Raw genomic sequence first — 26,612 nt, forward strand, 5'->3', positions numbered from 1 at the left:
ACTCTCCTACCAAATACTCTATTGCTTTAATTCACTCCAAGACCCTCTTCAAATCCCCCTACACTTTTCTCTCTCTCTCTCTCTATTTCTTTCACCTTTCAAACTCCCTCAGCACACTACCCTCAACTGTTACCACCCTCTCCAACACACAATACCTTACCTACATCTTTCAGAACACTGCCACAGTCTCCTCTTCTAAGCATTGCACTCCACCCTCTGTGCTTGCTGCTGATTCACCGCCGCTCCACATGACCTCAGCTGAACATCTTTCAATCTTCTCTGGCTGGGCTTTTATAACTTAGCATACCCCCTTTGAGCCTAGGACCCTTTAGAAACGTGCATATGTAATGGATGGGATCACACAGAATAACTCCAAATCCAAATAACCGAACCAACTCAGGAAGATGGCAAAGTACTGTTTTATTTACAATTATCTAAAACAGGGAGTTACGACGAACATCAACGGACAGTCAGTCAGGTTCTATGAGCGATCTTTACACAAAACATAGTTTATATATCCAAAACTATGACAGAGATGACGTCATACTACGTGGCAATAATGAAAAACCTACCAAGGTTCGGGATTGGCTTATGGGGAACATCCAAGCATTCTTTCTATAGGTACTAGGATTGTGATTGGCCGCCCACTATCAGGTGGACAACATATGCCTACCTCTAAAACATATCATCTTCAGAAACATTAAATACACAGTTTCTTATTGGTTTTCAAACTATAAGGTCCTTCATTATATGGACTACTACAATTGGTTGGCACGCTTGTGTCAGGTCTGGAACATTCGATTCACTTAGCAGCACGTAAGCCCAGACGCAGGTGCAAGGAGATGGGACATGACACTACCTCCCCACCCAATTAGCCCAGCATCTCTCATCGTCCATGCCTTCTACCATGAAGATTGTCTTTGAACTTGGCCTTGCAAAGTATCCTTGTCTTTAGTATACAGTGGAGTGAGAGCACTCGCTATCGTGTTCTGGGACTCCAAGTTCAAAACTCTATTTTCATCCTTGGCCCACGTGACAGGAGACCACAATTTGGTCCATTTTGGAGGTTTTAAATGCTCTAACTGAATTAAAATTGGCAGTCTTGGTGTTCCTTGATTGCACCTTAACAAGGGATGATTCATTCTTTGCACGTTCGCTCCTTTCCAGAATAGATAGCTGACCTTGGCTGCTTCAGTCTTGACTCCAGATCAGACAACCATGTCATGCAGCTACACGATTCTGCTTATTCTGGCTGCAACACAGTTTTCCCTTCCTGCTTCATGAGTCTTGGCTTACTAAATTCATGATACCGATGTCCAGTTTCTATACAATGGCGGCTTCGCCTTCGCCCTATTCACTACGCATAGCTAGCTTCTATGATGACTTAGTCTACCTTGCGTTTCAGCATCTGTACAATTATTGAACAGTTGATTTTCTGCAGCACTTTGTTCATGTGCAATCTACTTTTCTTGTATTTAAAAGTTCTCTTGACTCTTTACTTCGTCATTAGTCGCTTCACGATCTATACATCATCTTCAACCAGTAGCTCGGAACGTTGTATATACTCTTTTGTGACATCACTAACTTCTTTTCTTTGCTCTTTCTCATATTCCTTCAGGGAGTTCCACCCTTAGGTTGTCATCACTTCTGGGATACATTGGGTAGGGTTGTCTCAATGGGTATCATCTCTCGAACACACTTTGCATTATTGGCACAACTGCTGGTGTCAAACAGGGCATGATCTCAGGTCTCCAACATATGGGAGGAAGGGGGGCAATGTTTCCTGCAGAGGCATGCAGCTGCTCCTCTACACCTCCCAACACTCCTCCCTGTTCCCACTGGTCTCCCTTGTCACATGCCTGCCCTGCCAGTCTCTCACTAAACTATCCCTACGGAGGTTGGGACTTCCTCTGGAAATATTTAAAAAGCTTTTAGCTACACCCCTTTTCAATCTCCATTTGTGGAATAGCAGCCATGTGCTCAGACTGCTTGTTGCCCTTGTGGTTTGCTTCAGGTGCTTATGTGTTTTGTTCCCAGCTGGGATTGGGGAGGATTTCTGTGTATCCCTTGCTCACTTTTTCTCACTTGTCACCATCAGTTGGTTTTCTGTTGCCCCACCATTCCATGCCTGGTCTCTTTTCCATCCCTCTGGTTCCAGTCCGGGATTTCCCAAGAAAATTCTGGCACTTTCAGTTCTGAACTCCAACTCCCTCACTTCACCTCCGGGCTAGAAGTGGCTCGAGCATGCATCCTGGTAGGCAGCCAAACCTAGGTCAGGAAGTTTCCCTGGTCCCCTCCCTGACTTGGTGATGACCCTGACCCTGTCACAATGCCTAAACAATAACACGGCCAAAGTTCTTGTTACTATTTGTCGTAGAGAGTGGTTATATTGTCTTTCAGACAATATTGTCAACACGTGAAATGCATTAAATGACTTGTTCCTGCCACTAGTCTTCAACCAAGTGCATGCTGATATGCTTCATCCAGAAGGGCTGGATCACTGGTAGAGCACAGTCCTCTTTAGAAAACAAATCACTTGTCCTAGAACAGAACAGAGCATTGAACATGTGAAAGAGGAACAGGGAAACAGTAGTTCCACCCAATCACACCAATAACCATAAGCAAGCTTGTGCTTCTGTTTCATTTATATCCTTGCACTCATCCATGGCCCAGTGGATTCTGTGACACAAACGTAGAGTGGGATACTTGGGAATTATGCAGATTATATGTTACAACAAATGTTATGGAAAGTTTATGTTCTGACAAATATTTTGTGAATTCCTTTTGATCGAATTATTTGGCCTAAGATAAACATGTTTTTCACATTAAATGAACGGATATAATTCTTCATGTTATAGATGGTAGAAGGTTGACTCCCACTGTAGTTCCAGTGAACATTGCACCATGCACTGAATATTTAAACAACAAAATGCGATTTCAGCTCATATGAACTGAACTAATAATTAGTTCTGTCAACGGAGCTGCAACTGACAGTCCAAACGACTACAGACATCAGAAGGTTGTAATTCCAAACAACTACAGACATCAGAAGGTTGCAATTCCCACAAAACTTTGCAATTAATACTCTGGAGCTTTCATGGTCACATAGGTTGTAAAGAAGTGAGCAGCGGCCTCTAGATCTTTTGATGGAAGCCTCACTGTGACAAAAAGAAAGACCTGGGAACAAAAAGAAAAACCAAAATCCAAAAGCAAACCTGCAAACCAGATACTGAGATTGTTGGAAAATGAGAACTGAGTAAATGGTGGCAGGTAACATCTCTACAAAATATCAGTGATGTACTGAGAATTCTAAGGAGCGTAAGAATTATGACCATACTGTCCTTCAAGGAACAGGGTCGAATGATGCTGGATGAATGGTGAAATGTCAACAATACAGGCTCATTCACTTTGAACAATCTTGCTCAAATATGTCAAGTCAGACAGAGGAACGATTGTACAAGAAATACAAAGTTTGGAAGAACAAATCAATAGGTAAAACCAAAAAGAAGAAATTACAATCCTGTGGAAAAAGCAAAATAAAGTACACATGAAGCAGATGAGAAAAAGGAAACAGAGACAATTACTGAAGGGCTGTGAGGGCTATTTCAGGAAGTCACCAGAGATCAGAAATATACTGATCAAGGGATTCCAGGAGTAAAATAGGCAGAACTGAATCAACTGTGCAAACCTGGTTCCCAAGTACCAAATAGGTTTCTTTAAATGTCACACATAGACATGAAAAGATCAAGCACAGGATCACATGTGAAACACCACAAGTGGTTACTTTGCATGCCCAAGTAACTAACGGTATTTAGAGAGCACTGCATGAAGCCTTAAGATGAGGCTATTGCAGCACATGTGCTTTTGATTGAAATGGGTGTGATAACAAATAGAAATTGTGGATTTATCTTTTGAATGCTGAAAGAATGTTTTCTCTTACTAATGTGGGAATTGTTCTAAGTGTGAATGCAACACGGCACATACAGGACATTATTACACAAAGTATGTGACGGAATGGAGCTCAGTAGACACTGAGGGCTGGGGAAGACCACCTTGTAAGGGATGTCAACCCAGAGGTGGTATATGCACAGGGGTTCACCAGGACGCCTTTCCTCTCCCTAAGTACATAGAAAGCAGTAAATAGTGATGCTTAGAGAAATAGAGAAATGCTTTGAACTCCTGGGATTCCCTGTCTGCAGGATCCTGCAAGTTGCAGTTTGGTCCCAAACATAAGACTTCATAATTTGAGACAGCAGTAACGCAGTTTGTTAAACAGATTGCGATGCTCACTAGCATGGGTACACAGCTGAGGCACATGATCAAGGAATCATGGGTGGGAGTCACACAGGCAGTAAAACTTCCCACAGTCAGAAACCAGCAGTGTCATGCAGGAGACGAGCAGCCATCATGACAGGACCGCCTGACCACGTGATGGCAGACTGCCATACGGTACCCTTGGTCCATGGAGATGCTGCCTGCCCAAATACACAAACACGTACACATGGGCAAATAGGAGTTAGATCTGATAATTAATAACCAGCGGTCCTCTCCATTCCCCTGCCCAGGGCATGCTGATTACCCATTTAAGTCCCCAATTACAGACTGGGCAAAAGTATAAAAAAGGGGATATAACCAGTGGAGGGTGAGGAATGTTGTAAAAAGACAGTAACAATGAGGAGGGAACGAGATGGTGGAAGGAGACAAGAGGGATGTATAAGGATGTAAGGATACAGGAGGATGAGGGCAAAGTGGCCGAGGGAGCAAGGAAAGACCAGAGGTTGAACAAGAAGAGAACATCTGGAGAGGAGAGGGGTGGAAAAGGAGGTCAAACAGATGAACATTTGCAAAATGGAGGTAGGAAGGTAGACATAGAAGAAGGAGGAGCTCAAATGGAATCACATGAAAGGAGGAAGAAAGAAGGAGTGAATTATAGGGTGAGAAAGATGAGGAGGAGAGAACTCGGATAGGAACTAAGTCAGCGTATAGGTCTTACGTTTCAACAGGACAAAAGAGCCAGAGAATATTAGAGGTAATGGGCAGTGGTAGGTGGAATCAGTAGGATGAGCAGCATCAGAAGATCAAGGAGTCTATTGAGGGCATATCTAGCATAGGTCCAAGAGCTACTGAGGCTCCAGCCATTGTGCCCCTGGACAAAATCCTGAGAGTTAACGGCAGCCAGTATTCAAAAGATAACCGAATCTGGTGGAGGCAGCAAATCCATTAATAATAACAAATAATCAATGCTAATCTGGGGGAGGAAGAGATGGTGATCTGATAACCAGGAGTGAATCTACCCGATAGAATGCAAACCAGATATGTTGCCACCAACGATAGTAAATGCTGAGCAGTCTTTATCCAGCAACTTCTCACCCGGAGATTCCCTAGCATGTATACAACCATCTGGTGTTCCTGAGGATGAGAAGAAGCACCAATTGCAGGGGACATATACAGCGAGATTGTGGCTTTTTGGAAGGCTATTATGACAATGTTGTGAGGTCTGAAAATACACCATGACTGAAGGGGCAGAAAGTGACAGACGCCTGGCACTCATCTGCACTGTGCTTCACAGTCAGGAGCTCTCAGGAGTAGAGAGCCAACCCATGTTATGGGACTTGAATCTTTCTACAGATCCTTGTAGAACTTTGATGAACACATGTTGACCTCTACCTTGAGGGGAAGAACCCCCCAGAGACTGGCATATACCTTTCAGGCTATTCCATGCACATATCACTTCTTTTGCCTCGTCACCTTTCACAGAGCCATATCCATCCCTGGGTCTCACCTTTGAACCTCCTTATCTGTGTAAGCACAATCAGTCTTGTTCTGGTGATATTCAGCCTATTCTTGAGTTTTTGTTAATACTCTTCTCAGTTACTGGCACACAGTCTGCCTTTAGACCTTTTACAACTGCTAAGACATCAGCTAAACTTGTTTTTTGGACGCAGAAAGTCTGATCACTTTACTCCAATTCTGGTCTTCCCTTTGAGGCCTGTATGCTTTTAAGCTTGCTTCAAAGGCAGTGTGTTTACTCATTCCATCATATTTAGCCACGATACTGCATATTTCTGCGGCATTAGAACATCTCATAATAAGGAGAGTGTGCCCCTGGAAGAACAAGGATTTCCGTAGCCTGTACCAAGAGGCAGACATCCTCTTGCCCTATTCCAGGCTTCTGGAATTATTTTCGTTTATGTTGACCCTTGGCTCCTTCTATCCTGGTATTTAGTTGTTTGTTAAGAGCCATTTCCTTCGCACAACAGTACACACCCCGTTGTGTCTGCCTTTGGTAGAAGTGTCTGTTTTAATTAACTATGTCAGGAAAGGTACCTAACCTAAATGTTGGTGAGAGGAGCAATTTTGGCCCAAAAAAGTCATAGAGATATCATCACCCGTATTAAGCTGTGCTCTTTTAAAGATGTATACGAAGGAACATAATGCTAGGGTGTCCTGGCTCAGCGTGGTCTTCGATGCGTTAATGTGAGCACACGGACTAGTCCTCACTCAATATGGCGTCCATGGAGGCGAGGCGAGCGTGCGCATGCATCGCCTCCATGGAAACCATATATACAACTGAGAGCCGAGGGGCTCGTCCTGTAGGTGGGCATCGAAAGACTCCAAGGTCATTGCAGAGGTAAGCAGCTGGATGAAGGGTTCTGTTGTCTCCGCAGCAGCGCTGACAGCCGAACTTCCCGGCACAGCCTCTGCACGCAGGCTATAAGTAAACACGAGTAGGAGAGCCTGCTCTCACGGATATGGCATGTATCTGGGAATTGACTATGTTAATGATGCGCATTTTGACGCGGTTAAAGGGAACACGGAGGTCCGCATAGCTCTATGTGTTTGTTTGTTTGTTTGTTTAGCATTTATTATGCGCACCGGACCCTGGGGTATAAGGGCGCAGAAAGTAAGAAGATGTACAACTTGGAGCATAAATTACGGGTTACAATTACATGTTACAGATAATTACCAGTTACAGATGTGTGACTTTGTGGAATTGGCGTTTCCATTTCTATATGGCATAACTTTAAGTAGATAAGACAGTAGGACAACATGCAAGTCAGACTGGTGAGGATTTTTCCTAATCTCTGCCCGCTCCTTTTCTCTCAGCATTAGGACCCACAAAACGAGGTCTGCTCGATCTGCACATTGCCCGACAAGTAGACGTATGTCTTCCATTGGGTAGGAGTACCCTCCTGTGTTTAACATGAGGACACAACATGTGGTTAGTGCTGCAAATGTTATAGAAAAAGCTTTAGTGACTCACTGTTTAAGTAACACCATTGTAATGAGGATATCTCCCTCTCTTTAGGATGGAAACAGAAAATTTATAATCTAATTGAGTTATGGAACTTAACACTTCTAGCCCTGAAGATGGATTATGATTAATCCGAAACGCATCAGCACTAGATACCATTACAAAAGAAGTGTATTTTGGACAATTATGAACTGCTGATTTATGGGTTCAAATTGAAGAAATGTGCATATATACATATGTATGAAAAAGTTGTGTATATCATGTGCCATGTGTTAATGGTTTTGCATATTGTCCCCAACATGGAATACCTGTTGTTTGCTTAAACTGAAGAGTACTCACTCACCTTGTTGAAGGAGAAACTTTATTGTTGTTTTTCTGAAGAAAGTATACATTGTATTTGGTATGCTTTGTATTCTATGTTCTCTCAAAAAAATGTTTTGTTTATTTATAAAATTTGAGTACAAAAACAGCTTCAATGACGAGTTGCTGTTATTTAAGTGTTCATTTAAGTGTATATGAAGAATTGCAAAACATAGGGAATACCAGGGAGAGATTGTCTACCGGGCGACCGCCTGTGTTGGGTCGACCTGGTACAGTTGTTTTCCGTAATTTTACCTTTGGGATGGTATATCCCGTTAGGAGTGCCCCATAGGGTTGTCAAGTAGCAATACTTAGCATTTGTTTGTGTATTTATTTTTGGAATCTCGGTTGGCCTCGAGATTTACCCTGGTGCACCTGAAATAACCAGAAAAATCTGCTTGAAAACAATCTACAAACTAATTAACTTATCCTCTGAAGTACTTTTTACATTGTTGTGCCCCCTATCACAGTATTTTTTTTAACTTCTTCTTCTTTTAATCATAAACAGCACAGCACCCCCACTTCAATATACATGTTTTTCTGTGCTCTAGCTGCTGTCAGCAATGGCTGGGATTTCTTTAGCAAGCGTGCATGTGACAATGTGGCTCTCGTCCACAAAGAGAGCGATAAATGATTCCACAGTACTCCATAAAGCATTTTGATAAGGTCCATGCTTTATTCTTCTGAATAAAATAAAATAAAGCACATACATTTCTTCCAAAGCTTTATGTACGCTTTATTGGGGACAATACCCTTGCCTCCTTTGATGTCTGAGCAGGGTCACTATCTGTCAATGGCAGCGTTTCACAAGCATGTGTGTGCACATGTACTCCAACTAGAACTACTCCTGGGAAGAGGTCCCTCGCTGTGAGCTGAGCTACTGAAGAGGCTGCCTAAGGAGCAGGACACATGAACACGGCAATGCTCAGGATACTGAGGGAATTCTGCTCCCACTCTACAGATAGGTTAGGACTCACAAGATTCTGGTAAAGCAGCACAATATGGTGCTGCTGCTCTGGCCAAACTGCCTTGCTGAAAAGCGGTTAGGGCCTCTGAGACTTCTGGGTGCACGCTCCTCACACCACTCCCTTCTAGGTGCCGCCATCTTGGGTGAGGTCCAGCTCCTGAGCACTATGTTAATGAAACACAATACTTTCTATTCAACTCCTGCCATCACCAAGAACATCCCCTTCCCCAGATAACATGTCAAAGACCATTAATATGAGTGGTATAATTATTTACATCACTTTAGAAAAAATTGTCTCTACATAAGAGATTGCCAAAAAGATGCCCCCAGTCGCCCCTCTCCATCGCCAAACCATTAGGGCTGCACTGCCTGACTCCACCCTCAAGGAGCACAAGAACTAAGTGCAGCAATCTACCCCCATGTCTCTTCCTAATACATGCATGCTGCAATTTTGCCCGGTGCTTGAACCAAGTCATGGCACGCAAACTTGCATGAGCCAACAGAGTTGGAGGGGCGTGTGCATATCACTTTCTCTGGATCCACGCATCATTAGCCACTGCAGTTCGTGGTTGGCAAGTGTGCTGAGCTCGTGCAGGGTCAGTGAGTATTGGGAATACCTGCAGTGGCCACTGAGGAGCCTACTTAAACCCCCATCTTCCCTCAGTAGAGCTCTTTCTTCTTGTTCCGCGCAGCAAACCTGTCACAAGTATGTTCTGTTCTCCCTGCTCCCGCCCTGGAGAGGGTGTCTTAAGGGCTGGAAGATCTGTCAGGAATTGACCTTTTCCTTGGGTTTCTAGGCAAAAGGGCAGTTCCTGCCCCCCCCCGCCCCCAGGTCAGATCTGCTCTTGGTGATCCCGTTTTTGGTGCGCCTGCTCAGAAGGGGCGGATGGACTCCGTTCTTCATAGAGGGGTGTAAGGTTTACGAATGGGCCTAGCACTTTTCTCAGATTCAACGTCCTACCACTAGATAGATGCTACACTATGTCCTTCTGAGTACTTGAAGTACACTGATACAAGCTGTTTGTTTTTTCTAAGTTATGGGTGCACCAACCCTGCAAGTGTTTACCATGACATCCTAACCATAATCCTGCACATCAGTCATTCCTCAAGATGGTCATCAGCACTGCACGGTAATGCAGTGGTGCCCTTTACAAATCGCGCATAACATAATACCACCTTGGAGGTGGTACAAATGAAGCGCATGCACAGAATGAATACCTTGCAATTTTATGTTGATGACTTCAGGTATACGCCTCACAATGTCTTGAAGCTTTTCAGAAATGTCCTTCAGTGGGACCAGCTCGTACAGCCCAATCAACAGGTGGGATTCTGTTGTGGAGATCTCTGCTTGTACTGTGCTGATGTGATGAACAGAATTATTGAAAGGCCACAGTGCACCAGTAATCTGTGAAACAAAATGAATCTGTTAGAAGTATGCAATTTCAGAGTGTCTTACTGTTTGTGCTAGTCTTAAAAGTACTATGATTTTTTGTTAAACGTAATCTCTTGAAAATCACATTACAGATTAATTGTAAGGAATAAGATTTGCTTTATATATTGCCCATCTGCCATTTTGGTGGCCTTGCTTTACTTGGCCCTGAATATAAGGAGAGGGGGAAGGTGGATAGTGGGATAGGCAGGTGCAGAATCTATGGTGGTGATGGGTGCAGGTTGGGTGTACCTATTTCCTGAGTGTCAGTCAGGTTTTATGTGTTTGGCGGTGACACTTGGGAATGTGTTCATCCAGAGGGGAGAGATCAAGATCTAAAACATGTCAGAACTCTTGGTGCGAGTAGATGGAAGGGCTACAGAGGCAAGATTTGTTCTAGCTCAGTTAAGGATGCTGTGATGACTGATTCGCTTCGGGTAGCCATGTGTTGGTGCAGTGTTGTAGTGTACGGTGGTAGGCGTTTTTAGAGGGGAGTATGTTAGCTGGGGTGAAGAGCTGGTAGACAAAAGAAAAACAGAAGTGAAATACAGTTGGACAGCAGTTTTTCTATCTATGCAAAACTGGACCTAGTTAACAAGTGATTTATCTAGTTATGAATCAGATAAATATAGCTATGCAAACAGTTAGTCTACCGTTGCAACATAAAAGTCATGGGGCCTCATTACACGGTAGGCGGTGAGCCATGGCGCTATCAGCGCCATGGCTCATGCCGGTAAAATACCGGCACCGCCTTGGCAGAAAGGGGATTTACCGCCCCATTCCAAGGTTGGAGGGGCGGTAAATCCCCTTTCCGCCATTGCCCTTCCCCATTCCCATTTTTGCCCCATAGGGCATAATGGGGATGGGGAAGGCGCTAATTACGGCACCGTAAATTACGGTTGCCGTAATTAGCTCTGAGGTCCCTTAGCGGGTTGGATTTTAACGCCTGCAAGAAGCAGGTGTTAAATCCTCCAACCCGCAAAGGGACCTCGTAGTACGGCGGTAAGGGTTAACGGTCACCGTTGCCATTAACGGTGACCGTTAACCCTTACCGCCGTCCGTGTGGTGTCTGTATACGAGATAGGGCATATAGGCACAACTGGTACTGCGCTGCGTACATCAAATTATAGAGTGAATTCCTTTAGTATCTTCGGGGGCTGCAGTGTGACCACAGGTTGTGTGGCTATGTCCTGTGCAACAACAACATAAGGGTTATTTGTAGTATATACCCATGTTTACTCCTCGTGCAAAAATCCCTTCTCGTCTTGTTATGAGATTGTTTCTCATGAATACTATTGAACACGGTTTTACTTTTTGTGCAAAAGATTTTTTCTGAGTTTATTATTCAAATAGATGCTATAGCCGACATGTGTTTCGACCTGAAAAGGTCCTTTTCAAGGCTCCAGCAGTCATTATAAAAGTGAAAGTTATAGCATGGAAAATAATACACCAGATTAAACATAGACATGTATATTGTGCATGCATCCCATATTAATGCATCCATACAATAATCCCAAGAGTATCATTGACACAGAATGTAAGCATAACAATACAACGAGCACAATGGATTTGCAAATGTCCAAGTCATAATATCAGTTGTTGAAATCCGTGCAAAGGGCGAGGAGCAGGGGCAAGAAAAAGAAAGTGAAAAGAAGAAAACTCATCATTATTGCATGTTGTCTTTATGGAATCTAGGTATGTGACTTGTATTTGTTGAAATGTACCATGTCTTACGTATTTAGACCTGTACATCATCAATGTTAAAAAAAATATATGATATGTCGGCCCCAGAAGCCACTAAACAAAGAAATTATAAAACAATGTTTGACATCCTAAAAGTACATCAGGACAAGGTCAAGTTAAGGAAATCCCATACATGTTTTTGAGATGACGGAGACTATACAGAGGACAGAGTTTATACCTTCAAGCCCAAATAGGAGAGTCCACCAGAAAAGGTTCATGACACAGTACACCGGCCTCATCCCCAGCCTGTTTGGATGACGACAGTTACACAGATAAACACACTGTACCACAAGTTAGAACAGTTAACAATCAGGACATCGACAAGAACACACCCAGCAATAATAAAAAATTTTTTTTTTAGAACAAATCAGACGATACAGGAGAAGGAATCAAAGATCTTCCAGCAAACATACGATTTCAAGGCCCTATAATAACAGATATCATAACACAGGATTTAGAGTGAGGGGAAAGATAAGATAGGGAAGACTCCAATACAGAGGAAAGGCATTTACATACCAAGGGTAACCACCAGAACAAGCAACTGAGACAGAACAGACAATGAATCTAGTTCAAGATAGAAACCTAACACCAATGAGGATTGCTTTGCTGAATGAGTGGCTCTCATTTACCATCCATTGTGAGTGACCCAATCAACATTCAAATAGATAGTTCACATTTATAAAAAACATAAACTCAAAAAATCTTTCCTGCATAAACGAGTTCCTGTAGAAAACCCGGAAGTAGACATACCTATCAGCACACTGACTATGACAGATATTGCCACTACAGGACATCTGTTATCTTTAGAAGACCATCAGGAGAGGAAAGACAGACAATTATTTGAAGGGTTACAAATTGGATCCAATAACTTGGACATGCCAGAACTAAAAACAAAATCTAGATTTATACCTACACTGGCACCAGATAACAACCTCAGACACATTCCATACATCTTTTATATCAGATACTCATGAATATAATGACAAGAGATCACACACAAATAAGACAAAATACCAACAACCTTACCAAAGGAGAGGTACAAGCACTCAGTAATCTTGCCAATGACAATAATATAGTAATTAAAGAAGCAGATAAAGGCGTGAACATCATGATTTTCAAAAAGGCAGATTATATCCACTTGGTTAAACTACATTTGGAAACACCAGGATGCTATAAAAAAAAAGAAAAAATGGACAGGTAACCCTGCTAAAGAAATAATAGTGAAGGCCAAGAAAAGTTATTGACACATTTCACAAACTAGACCATCTAACTGACAATGAAAAATAATTTCTATTCACATAACACCCAACCTTGCTGGCCATGTACATTTTACCCAAAATTCATAAAACATTTGAATTAGTACCTGAGTTAAGGCCCATCAATAATGGAATTAGTTGGGCAACAGAAAATCTCTCCGAATAAGTATTTGGAGAGATTTTCAACACTATCAAAACCAAAGAATTATAATTACCTTCCTATGTCAGCGATTTAACACACATTCTCAAGATATTAGATGAAATGACTTGGAATACAGACTACGTGCTTGTGACATTAGATGTCAAATCTCTATGTACATCAATGTACATCAATTGGGAATGACCTAGCAATAAAAGCCTTGGACTATACGTTTGCCATTACATCAGCTTCCTATTTGATTCACCTAGAGATGATCAAGGAAATGCTTCAGTAATGGGGGCAAAATATGCACCCAAACTTGTAAATCTCTTCATGGGGCAATTTGAATAAACATTTGCTCTATACAACAACATGTTTGTGAACAAAATTATATCTTGGCACAGATATATTGATGATATCCTTATGATTTGGAAAGTAACACAAGAACAGTTCTCTTAATGTGTAACTATGCTAAGCTAAAACCTGTTTGGGATACAATTGACATATACAGCAAGCATAATGTAAATTTATTTTCTAGGCCTGAAGATCTACATCAAAGATATCAAAATACACACCCAAACATTTCAGAAGAAGAGTGAATTCCACACTTCCAGCAACCATATTTCACTGTGGAAATATGATAGAGACTATCCCCACAGGAGAATTTATAATGGCATGCAGGAACTATAGTGAGACACAACACTTCCAACAAGAATGTGAAACACTCAAGCACAAGTTTCAGGAACAAGGTTACAAGAGACACATACTCAATAAAGTCATAGATAAAGCCAGACAGTTGGAGAGAAAAGACCTGCTAATGCCCAAACCCAGAACTAAAGAGACCAAGACAGATGAGATCAGAATGATAACTAAGATCTGCAGTGATAATAACCAACTATATAGGATTCTTTCAAAGCCATGGCACTTACTCCTAATGGATACAGAGCTGAAATATTTTCTAGGTAGGAAACTGAATATTATCTGTGGCAAAGCACCTAACCTGAGAACTAAACTTTGTCCATCATGTATGATAAAGGAGCACCATTAGAAGTAGAGGAGTATGTTATGCTATCGACACTTGTAAAGCGCATCAGTCGCCCAAAAGAGTATGGTGGAAAGACAAAAACAGAAATGATTTCTACAAATGCGGAACATGTACCATGTGCCAGAATGAAATTGACAATACTATGAAACTGATTATTGATGAAAGAAGGAAATTAAAAATTATGAAATTCATTAGCTGAAAAACAAAAGGTGTGGTTTATGCTGTAATTTGTGTGTGCCAGAAAGTGTACATTGGTATCAATATTAGAGAATTAAGGATCAGAATCCAGGAACACATCAATCCACTAGGGAGCCAGGACTCTAGCACTTGCAGCACACTAGAAAAAATCACATCAACTAGAAGACAAGAAGAAAGTAACATTCACAGGATTACAGCGACTTATACACAGAAGAAGAGGAGGCAATAAAGAGCTCAGACTACTACAAATGGAAGCTGTCATGCCCCGCGTTCCTGCACACTGACGACTAGGGTCATCCGTTTCCATGTGGAAGCTGCTTTGGCGACTGCTTTCAAGTCGCCGGACACGCCGCACTACATTACCCAGCATTTCCCCTTTTTGCGATCACGTGACACGCCGGCAACGCATCTCACGTCTTGGGAAAGATAATCGTACTTAACTCAGCTTGTCCATGCAACGGGTGCTCCTAAAACTAAGCAGTTAGTTTAAGTGCCCGATTCTCGTCATCCTGTTTCCTGAAATCTCCTGGACCCGGCTCATGCTTTAAGGACTATTCCGTACGTCTCCTCCCTTACCATTTCTGGCGCCAACTCCCTCGACTGTTTTCCCTTTGGTAATCGAATTCCTGGCTTTGTATCCGGATTGCTCTCTCCTGCTCCTGTTTGTTGTGACGCTTTCGGATTTGCTTCCCCATCACACCCTAGGATAAATATCCAGTGACTGAAACTGAACTTCCAATTAAGCTCCGTTTTCCCCTCTGGCTGCTATCTTCACGGACTTCCTAATTTCCCTTCATTATCTACGTATTCTGGATTGTTCAATGGTACTTTTCATTTTGTCACAAAAAACATCACTCCACGCATCAACGTGGCTAAACGGACACTCTCCTGATTCCACTGGTCACTACTTGGATTGCTTACCTTCACTTCAGGGACGCTTTGCTGAATGGAATTTGGGATTGCCTTTTGGACACTAGCTGCGCCCTCGTGCCGTTCAGGTTAGGTGAATCTTTGCACTAACTTCTATCAACTGGGACTTTCTTCCTGCATCACCTGGTTGCCGTGGTGTGTTGGGCTTACATAAGGTTATGGGATTTCTCTCTGGCTAAGCAGGTAAGAGAGGGTAATTGTGGGTGGCTGGTCACTGCATTTTGGGTAACCTTAGTTGCTCTTTTGAATCATTGTTTTGTTTGCTCCCTTAGCTCTGTTGTCGCTGCTCCTGCCTTTTCGCTCAAGCCCCTGGCCTGTTAGTTGTAGTTCAATTCCTACAGGCTACGTTCTTGGGGGGGAAGTCTTGTTTAGCATCACACGCAAGGTGTCCCGGAAGAATCTGGTTCGCTGCACGTTCAAGATACCCCAGAGCGAAAGGGCTCCCCGAAAGTGGATGCTGACTGTATCCTTTACAAGGCTGTTTCCTTTTATGAAGTTTTTCTAAACTGTGACAGAAGCAGAATGTTTTGTAGAATCTGTATCGGACAGACTCAACAGAGCATGAAATGCATGCCTTTTATAAACATTACTGAACTAACGTAACCCCAAATTGAACATATATTAGTATGTTTATAATGGCAATGGTGAATACAGGATAGACTTAATTAAGCAATAGAAGCCGAGTAGGGAGGGCATTACCGGTCTGATAATGCCCCGTGGAGTCAATTACAAGCCCGAGCAAAGCCCTGGGGCATTACCAGACCGGTAATGCCCCCCTCTGGGGGTTCTATTGATATTAGTACCAGGGGTGGGGGGAAGGGGGAAGGGATGCAGGCAGAGAACACTTACCTTTATTCCCAGTGAGGGAAGATGGCGGCCTCCCACTGTGATGAGGCTCAGAACCGGGTCTTTCCTGGTGTGTTAAAGACCCCATTCTGAGCATCCCTGTGGGCTGGGAGTCTGCCACCCCACAATGAGTACCAACATTGACTGTTGAATACATGTCTTTCTATGACTGTGATGTATCACGGTATCCTTCACACTGGCAACACCAACCTATGTAGAATCACACATATTATGTTATTCTGGTTGTGGTTTCTTTTAAAATACATGATTCATAACAGCATGTATTTCTTTTGACCTGGTACAGGATAACAAGAGGTTTCCCCCACACAACACACAGTCGATTTACAAAATAGAGGGCATCAATGCGACTTACAGAAAGATATGTACAAGGAAGTAACATTGCCCATAGAGAACAGACATAGGACCCAACCACGAGTATGTAATGCATGTCTCTATGTAGTAATGATGTAATTAGACATGGTTCAGGGAACTTGTGAGGACACTGTTACAGACAGAGGACACAACAATGGATATTTAATGTAAGACTATCCAATACTGATGCAATTTGGCATGGTACAGGAAACCATTAAGGTCAATGCAAACCCACACATCTGTGCATAACTGCTCCTTCTCTGATTCACGCACTTATCACAATATATGACATTTGAGAGCCTCAAGTATAACTGATGTATCAAATGCACGCAATAAATTTACATGGGGAGGATTGAGAATAGACATTGCCCTTCATACCATCATAACAGCGTAAAGGTGGAAACTGCTCGCGCACGCCGATCTTGAGTAACTTTCCGTCATAAGTCAATCACTGCTAATTAAACGTGGGAAACATTTATCTCAATCAACAATGATTTTGCAATGATGTACATGCACTCAGAATATTATGTAAAGCTGCAGCAATGTAAAAGAAATGTATGACATAGCATGCGCAGTGTATGATGTCAACTTGTTACTATAAAAGTACTTTTTCAAAATGACTGCCGTGGGGAAAACCACATGGCACACCAATGCTGAACACTGCATTCGAAAAATATAGAGAGGTAAGCTAATAGTTTCAATCTACTATACGGTTTTAGAACCAATTTTATAAGCTATGAACTCATTCATAGCGTTGTTCATGTTCTCTTATTTTTATTTTGAGGGCCAAATATTGGATTGGTTGTTTCTGTTGCTACAAAATTCAAAGTTTATATCAGATCCCCTTAATGCATCTGTTATTTCACCCAAATTCATGGTGTGCACAAGGTCTGTCATATTCAAATATTCACTCTACTACTTTACCCTGAACCGATTTCCAATTTAGCAATACCATATGTGATATCTTACCACATTAAACATATAGAGTAATAACCAATTGAGATAAAATCAGATGCCCCCATTCCTGTTATTGTCAGCATGTATCAGCAATGAGCATTGACTTTTAAGGCATCACAGATCCCAATATAATTGCTTTCAGTACTGTCTTGCAAATACATGGCACACTATTTTAATTGTGGGTCCATGAGTCACATCACTATTTAACACAACAAAGAGGAAAATATTGTAGCCTATAAACACACGGTCTCCCAATTCATTTGATGACCAAACAGGAAGGACCAATGAACAACAGCAGAAATAATAGAATAATCCAGTAACCCATGCAGTCACTGCAGAACCTATAGACCATCACCTAGGTAAGTGCTCCCAGTGACAATTGTGGATTCCAATCTTTCAAGCACAGTATGTTCGACAATTTAGGTGATTAAAAGCATCACCACCAATTTAGGTGATTAAAAGTAAGATCCACAACAATGACAGAAAACACGAGAGTACCTTACTTTTTCACTAACAGGATTGAAACATATACTATGAACATTGATGTGCAGATCTAAATAGGAAGGACATGGTACATTTCAAAACAAGCCACAAGCCTAGACTCCATCAAGACAACATTCACTAATAATGAATGTTTCTTCTTTTCACTTTCTTTTTCTTCCCCTTGCTCCTCTGACTTATGATTATACTTTGCATGGATTTCAACAAAAGATATTATGACTTGGTCATTTGGAAACACATTGCTGCTTACATTTTTGTTTCAATGATACTCTTGGGATTATTGTATGGAGGTTTCAATATGGGATGTATGCACAATATACATGTATATGTTGAATCTGATATATTATTTTCCATGCTATAACTTTCACTTTTCTTATGACTATTGTGACAAGTCATTGAATGACGTTGCTTCTCCCCAGGAGGGAGACCTTCCCTATAAGGCTAGGACGGAGCGGCATCTAACCAATAATACTCCTATGGGTAGTAACATGTAGGAGGAGGTAACATGTGGGAGGACCTTCCAGGGTAGGATTCCCCTCTTTGGGATGGATATATTAATTCTATGCTGCCCTTCCATGATTCCGATTCCATCTGAAACCCCAAGCTACCAACCACACTCTTATTACCCTCTTAATAGTGTCAACATGTTATATTGTAGCAGGGTAGACTCCTCAAGTACTGAGATGAGGAGACCTTGGAGAGGCATGAAGATCAATCCCTTAAAAGTGAAAAAGGACTCGGATAGTCTCCCGGGAGGAACTGGTAACATTGTATACAAAAAGACAATGGACTTAAAGTGCGAAGTTGAGCTGGGAATAGCAGCAGGAGTGGAGCAGACTGCAGGCGGGAGTTACTGCAGGCGGGAGTTACAAACTCTGAGGGCAGACTGCAGAACGGAGGATGCCAGCACCAAACTGAGAGAGTCCTGCAGGGGTCTAGCAAGAGCAGACCCAACTACAAGACCCGAGAGGAGAAACAGTGGCATGGCCTCTATGAGGTGGAACGTTCGGTCCAACAACTACGCCGACACCATACAGAGACTAGGACTGCAGAGGCATCGTGGAACAGCAGAAACAGAACAGAGAAACCAGAGCAGCCAACAACACAGACCCCAGTCCCATTTGGATTTGGTAACATGCCACAGCCCAGAGAAAGTTAAAGGGAGGCACGGGAGAACCAGTGGGAATATGGGGGTAGCAGCGCGAAAGGCTGTGAGTAATATCCCCTGGCTCAGTGGCAAAAACAATGCTACTGGTGAAGGAAACTGCAATCTGTGCATTGAAAGTGATTTCCTTTGACCTAGTGGTGGAGATAAAGCCACTGGTGAAAATAACTGTAATCTCGATGTCAGGGGTGGTCTCTCTCATCACAGTACCGGGGAAGAAGCTACTGAAGAAAATAACTCTACAGTGTCGGTCGAAAGTAAACTCCCTCTTACCAATCTCATCAAGAGAGGTACTGTTCAAAGTTGGGAATCATTTGTAAATCATCAGAGAACCAAAGAGAAGATCTTTAGACCATTATCCAGGGTGCAAAGGAGGAAAGGGCAACACCCATTGGGAAAACTGTGGCAGGAGTTACAACACCTGATGAAAAGTGTTTGTTGATCATACCAAGGAACTATTTATAACAGCAGCCGGGAGACATGCTCCTGGTTGGCACATTGGGCTCTAGGGTAATAAACTAAAACTTTGGAGATCCTTGTTTGAACTGAGTCAGGAGAAGGGAGTCATTTTCCCGACGTCCTTATTTGAATTCTAAGTGTTTCGTTTTGGAAAGTTAAAACCTTTTGTTTATCAGGAGGAAGGAGTCTTCCTCCAGAAAAGTATTTAGTGATTTTCTGTTAGTAGTGATAGGGCTTGATTAGCAGTTTGGACGGAGTACAGAGTTATTAGTTGAATGGAAATTCTGACTAGACTGACCCAAGATTAGTGTTTATTAGGTTAGGGATAGTTAGGTTTTCCTTTCTTATAAATAAATCTCCCTTTGAACCATGCCACCTCTGTGTCCAACTCCTGCTTCTGGTGCCTTGTCACACATGGTGTCAGGGGTGGGATCCGGCCCAACTGATACATATTTGGGGACCCTAAAAATGTTGTAAACTCACTCCACAAGCTTCCAAACCTACGGTTGCCATGGCATAGTCTATAGGTTTTGACTTATGCAGTAGCAGGAAAGTTGTCATTGAAGTGGGAACACAAGAACTTATCCCCACTGGTTTAGTGTTAACACTCAGAATGTACATATATACGCCTGGTCTCTAAATCCAGACTCGCTTGGAGACATGGAATAGATGTTATGACGGGGATAATAGACCCAGATTATCGAGGCAATATCACAATTCTCATTCATAATCATGGAAAATCGGCATATCAGATGAAAGTTGGGGAAAGGATTGCTAAAGTTGTATTGGAGAAGGTTGTCTTTTCTTTACCCACTGAGATATGAGATCAAGCTAACAAAGAGGGATCAAAAGGATTTGGCAAAACTGAAATCGTTATGCCTAAAGAATCTCCTCCTCTCTTAGATGACACAGAACTTATCCCAGATATTGCATTTGCCCAAAGTTATGACTATCTTAGCAGAGATATTTCTAAAGGTCATGTCTGAGCTCAAGGGCAGAGCACAGGGAGGCCCATTCTTTTTTTTTTAAACATGGGGTGTTGTATAGGGGTAACTTGACTTCAGATGCCCACAATCTCACCCAGTTGGTGATATGTAGTCATCGTAGGGTAGTCTTGGAGTTAGCACACACCCATCTTACCTCGGGACATTTAGGGATAGTCAAGACACAAAGTCAAGTCACTTCTCAGTTCTATTGGCCTGGGGTGCATGCTGATGTAAAAAACTGTGTAGCCATATGTGACCTATGTCAAAAGACTGCTGAGTCGTCGGTACCTCCAACCACCCCTTCATTTTTCCATCCTCAGATGGATGGATTGGTCGAAAGATTCAACCAGACCTTAAAGAAAATCCAAAAAAAACTGCTCGACTCTGATGGGAGAAACTGGTACTCTATGATCCCAAGGGCCCTTTATGCCATCCAGAAAACTCCCCAAGCTTTCCTAGGGTTCTCTCCCTTTGAACTGTTGTCTGTTGTATGGATGGGAGTCAAGGGACCTCTTGGACATGCTCTGGGAAACCTGGGAGGAAAGGGAAGATGCAATCCCTCCAATCTCCTAGACCGCTCAATGGTTAAAATAATGCATGAGCATAGTAAGGGAAATAGTTACCAAACACCTAGAACAAGCCCAGGAGTACCAAAAAGCTCAATACAACAAGACAGCTGTTCATAGGTCCTTTTCCATCGGTCAGAAAGTCCTAGTTCTTTTACCTAAATCCAATCAAAAGATGCTTTCTAAATGGTACAGACCTTATGAGATACTTGAGAAAAAGGACTGAATAGCTGTTTAGTATTGCAACCCGATAGGAAAGTGAAAATCCAAATTTATTATATAAATCTCCAGAAGCAGAGGAGAGTCGACACTGTTGAGGATACATCAGTGACTATGGCTACCCTCTTGACAGAGGGACATCTTGAGGAAAATCTGGTGTCTCCTGAGTTAACATCCCAACAGCAGGAGGACATTCGGTATCTATTATATCAATTTGCCAATGTCTTTAATGATAAACCGGGTAGGGTGGAAGGTCTGCAACATCACATCTGAACCCCATAAGGGAAAGTCGTTAACCTAAAGCCCTATCATATACCTGAGGCCCAGAAGGAAACAATTATCCCAGAAGTATAGAGAATGTTAGAAGCCAATATTTGTTAACCCTAGGAGTGTCTGTGGTGCTCACCAATAGTCCTGGTCACAAACCAGATGGGTCGTGGACATTTTGTATTGACCTTCGTGAGCTAAATTCCATCTCCCAGTTTGACAATTATCCTATGCCAAGGATAGACAATCTAATTAACAAACTGGGGCCAGCTAAATACATCTCAACGATTGACCAGACCAAGGGCTATTGTAAGTGGCCTGCTTTGTTTGTGGCCTTGGCTGTCAACTCTGTGTCTAGATGTGCTAAGGGAGTCTTGTTGGGATCACTTGGTTGAGGACCACTGTTCGGAGCTCAATTTCATCTATTGGAGTTTATGCTACTCTGACGTCCATGTGCTTTTCTTTAGAAGTCACTCAGCGCGCTGTATATTTATTTGTTATGGGATCGCTTGGCATGGGACCAACCTGCACATGACCTTCAAGGATATGTGAGTTCTCACAGCTACCAACTGCAAATAATTAACTTAATAAATGTATGCTGCAAGCCATGGGAAACGTTATCTGGTGTGGTTTCAGCTTGCTAAGCAGAACTACCATCGGCGCACTGACCTTGGTGTCTGGGCTCATCCGAGTACTGCGAGGCCTGGAAACTTGTTTATACGTGATTTTATGTGAGGTTGCAGCATTTCAGAATTAAGGCTTAGCAGAGTTTGGTCTGAGTAATGGCATTGCTTCCGTCCATTCATCACCTTATTGTACCTTTGTCCCTTGCCTGTTAATGTTGTTTGTGTTTACATGTACGTGTACGTGCTCTTCGTGTCGACATGCAAATATTCTTCATGTCTGCATGCAAATATTCTTCATGTCTACGTGATTCTTCCTCTCTATGTACTCTACATGTCTGTTATGTATGCTTTGTGTGTGTACGTGCCTTCATTTAATTATTCTCCACCTGTGTATATAATAAAGCAACTACCTGTCACCCCATGTATTCTGTTTTAATGACAACTACAAGGCTCTTAGTATTTTGGTTAATGGCCTACTGCACCTTTCTCAGCTTATACTTCCGTTTATAATCGTGATGGGAATAGGTGGTACTGTTGGGGGTGTGGCCACACTTGGTGCAACTCCCATCTCCATTACCTCACTCCCCCCTCTGGTCAATTTGTTGACCACACCTTAATTATATTCTCTCATTTTATGATACCCATCTTTCAGTATCCATTTTTTGAACACACCCCTCAGACTGCCGCCTACATATTATTCCGCCCACACATCATAAAGCAGCACTCCTATCTCCCTCAATATCGACCCAGTGCTCTGTGTAATTTTCTAAGTCCATCAGGGCCTCGAACACAGTGCCTGGGGGCCCTAATTGTCTTTCAATGAAGTGTATTTCATGTGGCTCATCTGTTTGGGTGTGTATATGCACTACGTTATCTCTAACCAGTATTACTGTCATCATGTGGGGCTCTACAGCCTTTCCCCCAGATTTTTGACATTGTGATAGTATTAATTGCAAAACGCTTCAATACCAATACCAGGACTTGCAGTAATATTTTGAATGTGTTACCTAGCCAGGTAGGCACACATGAGAATAGAGCCATGAACCAGTCCACATCTTTAACTTTACTGGTTTCTAGGACCATTTTTGAGTGCACATTTTGCAGGGTCGGTATTGCCTCAGTCAAGCTCCCATTCTGCTCATCGTATGCAGGAGTAAATGTGCAGCAACCTCAGCCAATTTTTGCACAGACATCTCCCTACATGGCAGTGAGGAGGTCGAGGACACACCTGTTCTGGAGAGACATCAATCATTGAACCTTTTTCTGTTGCATTTAGGGCCCGCAATAACTCTGAACTCATTATCTGCAACCATTTCTTTAGCTACCATCTTTAAGCCAGGACCGAAAATGGTCATGAAGAAGATGGATGCTTTGCTAAACAGCCTGTGTTCAGATGGGATATTGTCTAAAGCATTCACTGATTCTTTTGTAAAATAATGGTCTCTTTTTGTGCATTGTGACCTTTTCCCCTTCTTGTCTTTTTTTACTAGGGGTATTCTGCTATTTGCACCAAATCACTTTGAAGCACTACCAGGGCCAATGCATGTAACACTACTATCCAGCAGATGCCACCCCAATTTGGCAGGAGCTGCATAAAGGCCTGTGAACCACACGTCCAATACTGGTCCATCAATACTGCTGTGCCTACTTTCATGTCTAGTAGGTCCATGAAGCGTTTACACCCTTCATTCTTCCCCATCTTTATTGTGCCCTTGTTTCTGAAGCACAGTTATCCATTCTTTAATTCTGTTACGTATACTGCCCTTCTTCATCTTACCCCAGGTCAGTTAGTCTGGCATATTGTCTCCATTCTTCCAGGCACTCTCTATTTTCAGGGTTGATGCCACAAGAACCCTATAAGTGCCTCTGCTCTACACCCCATTATCCCTTTTACCCAACCTTGAGTGGCATACATCTCTCCTGCAATGTATAGCTGAGGTCTATCACAGTAAAACAGTGTCTCTCTCCCTCTTTTGTCCATAAATTTCAATAAGGGGTGGTCTCTCACTGTCATTTTACCTGCTCGGTTCCTGATAATACAGTGTTACAGAAATACACTTCTGGAGAAGAACCCTCCCATGTTTTAATCAATTTCAAAAGGGTGGCTTGCAATGCTGCTTGGCAACAGGAAAGATGGGGCAGTATATAGTACCTCTTATGACTGGTGAGATGCAGGGTGCCCATCAGCCAGCTAACCCAATGAGAGACACCCTGTACAATGACAAAGAAAGCTGTAGTGGAAAGCATAGGACACAATGAAGAAACCTACTGTATCAAGTTACCAGGAAACTCAGAGACAACTTTTTTACTGAGTAAACGACCAGGCAGATAAATGGCTACAAACCAACATGGCTTCCAAAGCTGACATGGCAGAAAAATCATCCGTGAACAATATGTGGAATCGTTACTACTCCCCTTTCAGTGTTGGATTAAAGCACACCACCGACCCAGTCTGACTGAGACCATCAACATCACCTATGCCTACCAGAAGGTTGGAATGGGTTGGCTTACATCAGTAAAGGTAAACAGAATCAATAGTCATGTCCCCACAAACAGTCTCAGAACAATTCTGAGCCAAAATATGCTAGTTTTCAGCCGAAGACCAGAGGGAGAACCCTGGAAGTACAAGAGTGCTGATCCTATCATGAGGCCTGCCCAGTTTAGCTTGACACCCACTCCAAGAGTACCACAGTGTTATGAATCTGGAATGGGATATATAGCCCGCAATTGTGAGAGAAAGGTAAAACCGGAACCAACAGATATTGATGCCATAACTGATAAGCTTCTAGAATGGATGCTAGGATCCAGAGGGGGAAAGTATCCTTATGAATGTGATGCAGAGATGAATGGACAACACATCAGCACCATGGTCAATTCCGGAAGCGTACTCAACGCCGGCATCATGGACTGGTTGGGCCAACTGATCCGGACGGATCAGGGGTAGGTATAAGGCACATTCATGGAGATGTAAATCCAAATCCTCTAAAAGGGAGTACAGATAAAGATTAGGGGAAGGGATATATACGACTAAAGGCAGCTGTTTTACCAGCTCTTCAAGAACCCCTACTGTTGGGATCACATGCCCCGGGTTTTAAAGAGATCAGTAGGGACATAGAGGAAAGATGGTGGTAATATACCCCTTTTTCTCACACAGAAATAGACACCCCAAACATCAGGGAAAGGAAGAAACAAAGAGAAAGAAGAAGAGTGAAATATCTTTGGAATGCCAGAATCGAGTGTCCCACAACAGTAGACTGGAGGATCGATGAACAAGTGACAGATATCCCAAGTGTTAGACCCTACGCTCTGCCACACCCGAGAAACCGCACGCGATCAGGGCTCACAGAGCTCAGGCACCCATTGCTAGAGAGGAAAAAGACTCCTCTAAAGGGTCGTGATAGAGGAGAACAAGGAACCTGTAAGACAACTACTGGTTCCCCTGAAGCACAGGAAAACCGGGTTAGACACAGAATACAATCAAGTGGGAGAAGGTCATCAGGGAACAGACAAGACTATCCAGAAAGTCCTACAGAGGATCTATTGGCTGGGAATTTACTGAGATATTGCCCGGTTTTGCAAACAGTGCCAAGAGTGCCAGCTAAAAAACCGAGACAATGTACCCAAGGATCCACTTCAAAAGATACCCTCAAGTCAGGAACCCTTTCATTGCATCAGCATGCACATTGTCGGTCCACTAGACCCATATAGTAGGGGGCATAAGTATATCATAGTAATTGTGTACTACAGAACCCAATCCCCTGAGGCATTCCTGTTTCGGGGCATAACTGCTACACAAGTGTGTGATTTTCATGACCCTTGCCCCTGGCCCTCACTGGCAAGTCAGCCTTCCAGTTAGGGCCAGGTCAAAGGCCTTAAAACCTCATCCAAGACTCTCTTGGAGTCAATCCTGGTGCCTTTGGCGCCAGGCTCATAACCATCATGAAGACCAACATTGGAATGGGACTATTTACTTGGGACTATTTAACTTGGGGGGGGGGGGTTCAGCCAACATGGAGGCACACACATAGCTATGCGGTCTAGTCTTTTGGGTGTGGCAGGCCTGGGACTACTTTACCTGGACTACTTTGGGTGTGGCAAGCCTGGGACTATTTACCTGGACTACTTTACCTGAGACTATTTAAACCACACCCAAACAGCAGAACATGCTTTGCGTTATTCTGCTGTGGGCAGCGTAACACTCACCGTGTCCAGTTTTTTTATGCCAGTTTACCGGAAACCAAGGACCTGCAGAGAGAGAAAGAACACTATGAAAGTTACCTGGAACAGTATCCTGTCTTCAATCCATCACTGACTTCAGTTCCACTC

The 26,612-nt window shown here is 42.8% G+C and overlaps 1 protein-coding gene across 1 annotated transcript in view; it reads right to left on the reverse strand.

Moving 5' to 3' along the window:
• Window positions 1–26,612, reverse strand: part of UMODL1 (uromodulin like 1) — a 482,641-nt gene that overhangs the window by 448,892 nt on the left and 7,137 nt on the right. The window contains exon 2 of the mRNA XM_069636212.1: window positions 9,801–9,987. Within this exon, the coding sequence (XP_069492313.1) occupies window positions 9,801–9,987 (187 nt within the window). The remainder of the gene's footprint in view (window positions 1–9,800; window positions 9,988–26,612) is intronic.

The sequence above is a fragment of the Ambystoma mexicanum genome, chromosome 7p (assembly GCF_040938575.1).
Source record: "Ambystoma mexicanum isolate Mex_15411 chromosome 7p, UKY_AmexF1_1, whole genome shotgun sequence".
Classification (NCBI taxonomy): Eukaryota; Metazoa; Chordata; class Amphibia; order Caudata; family Ambystomatidae; genus Ambystoma; species Ambystoma mexicanum.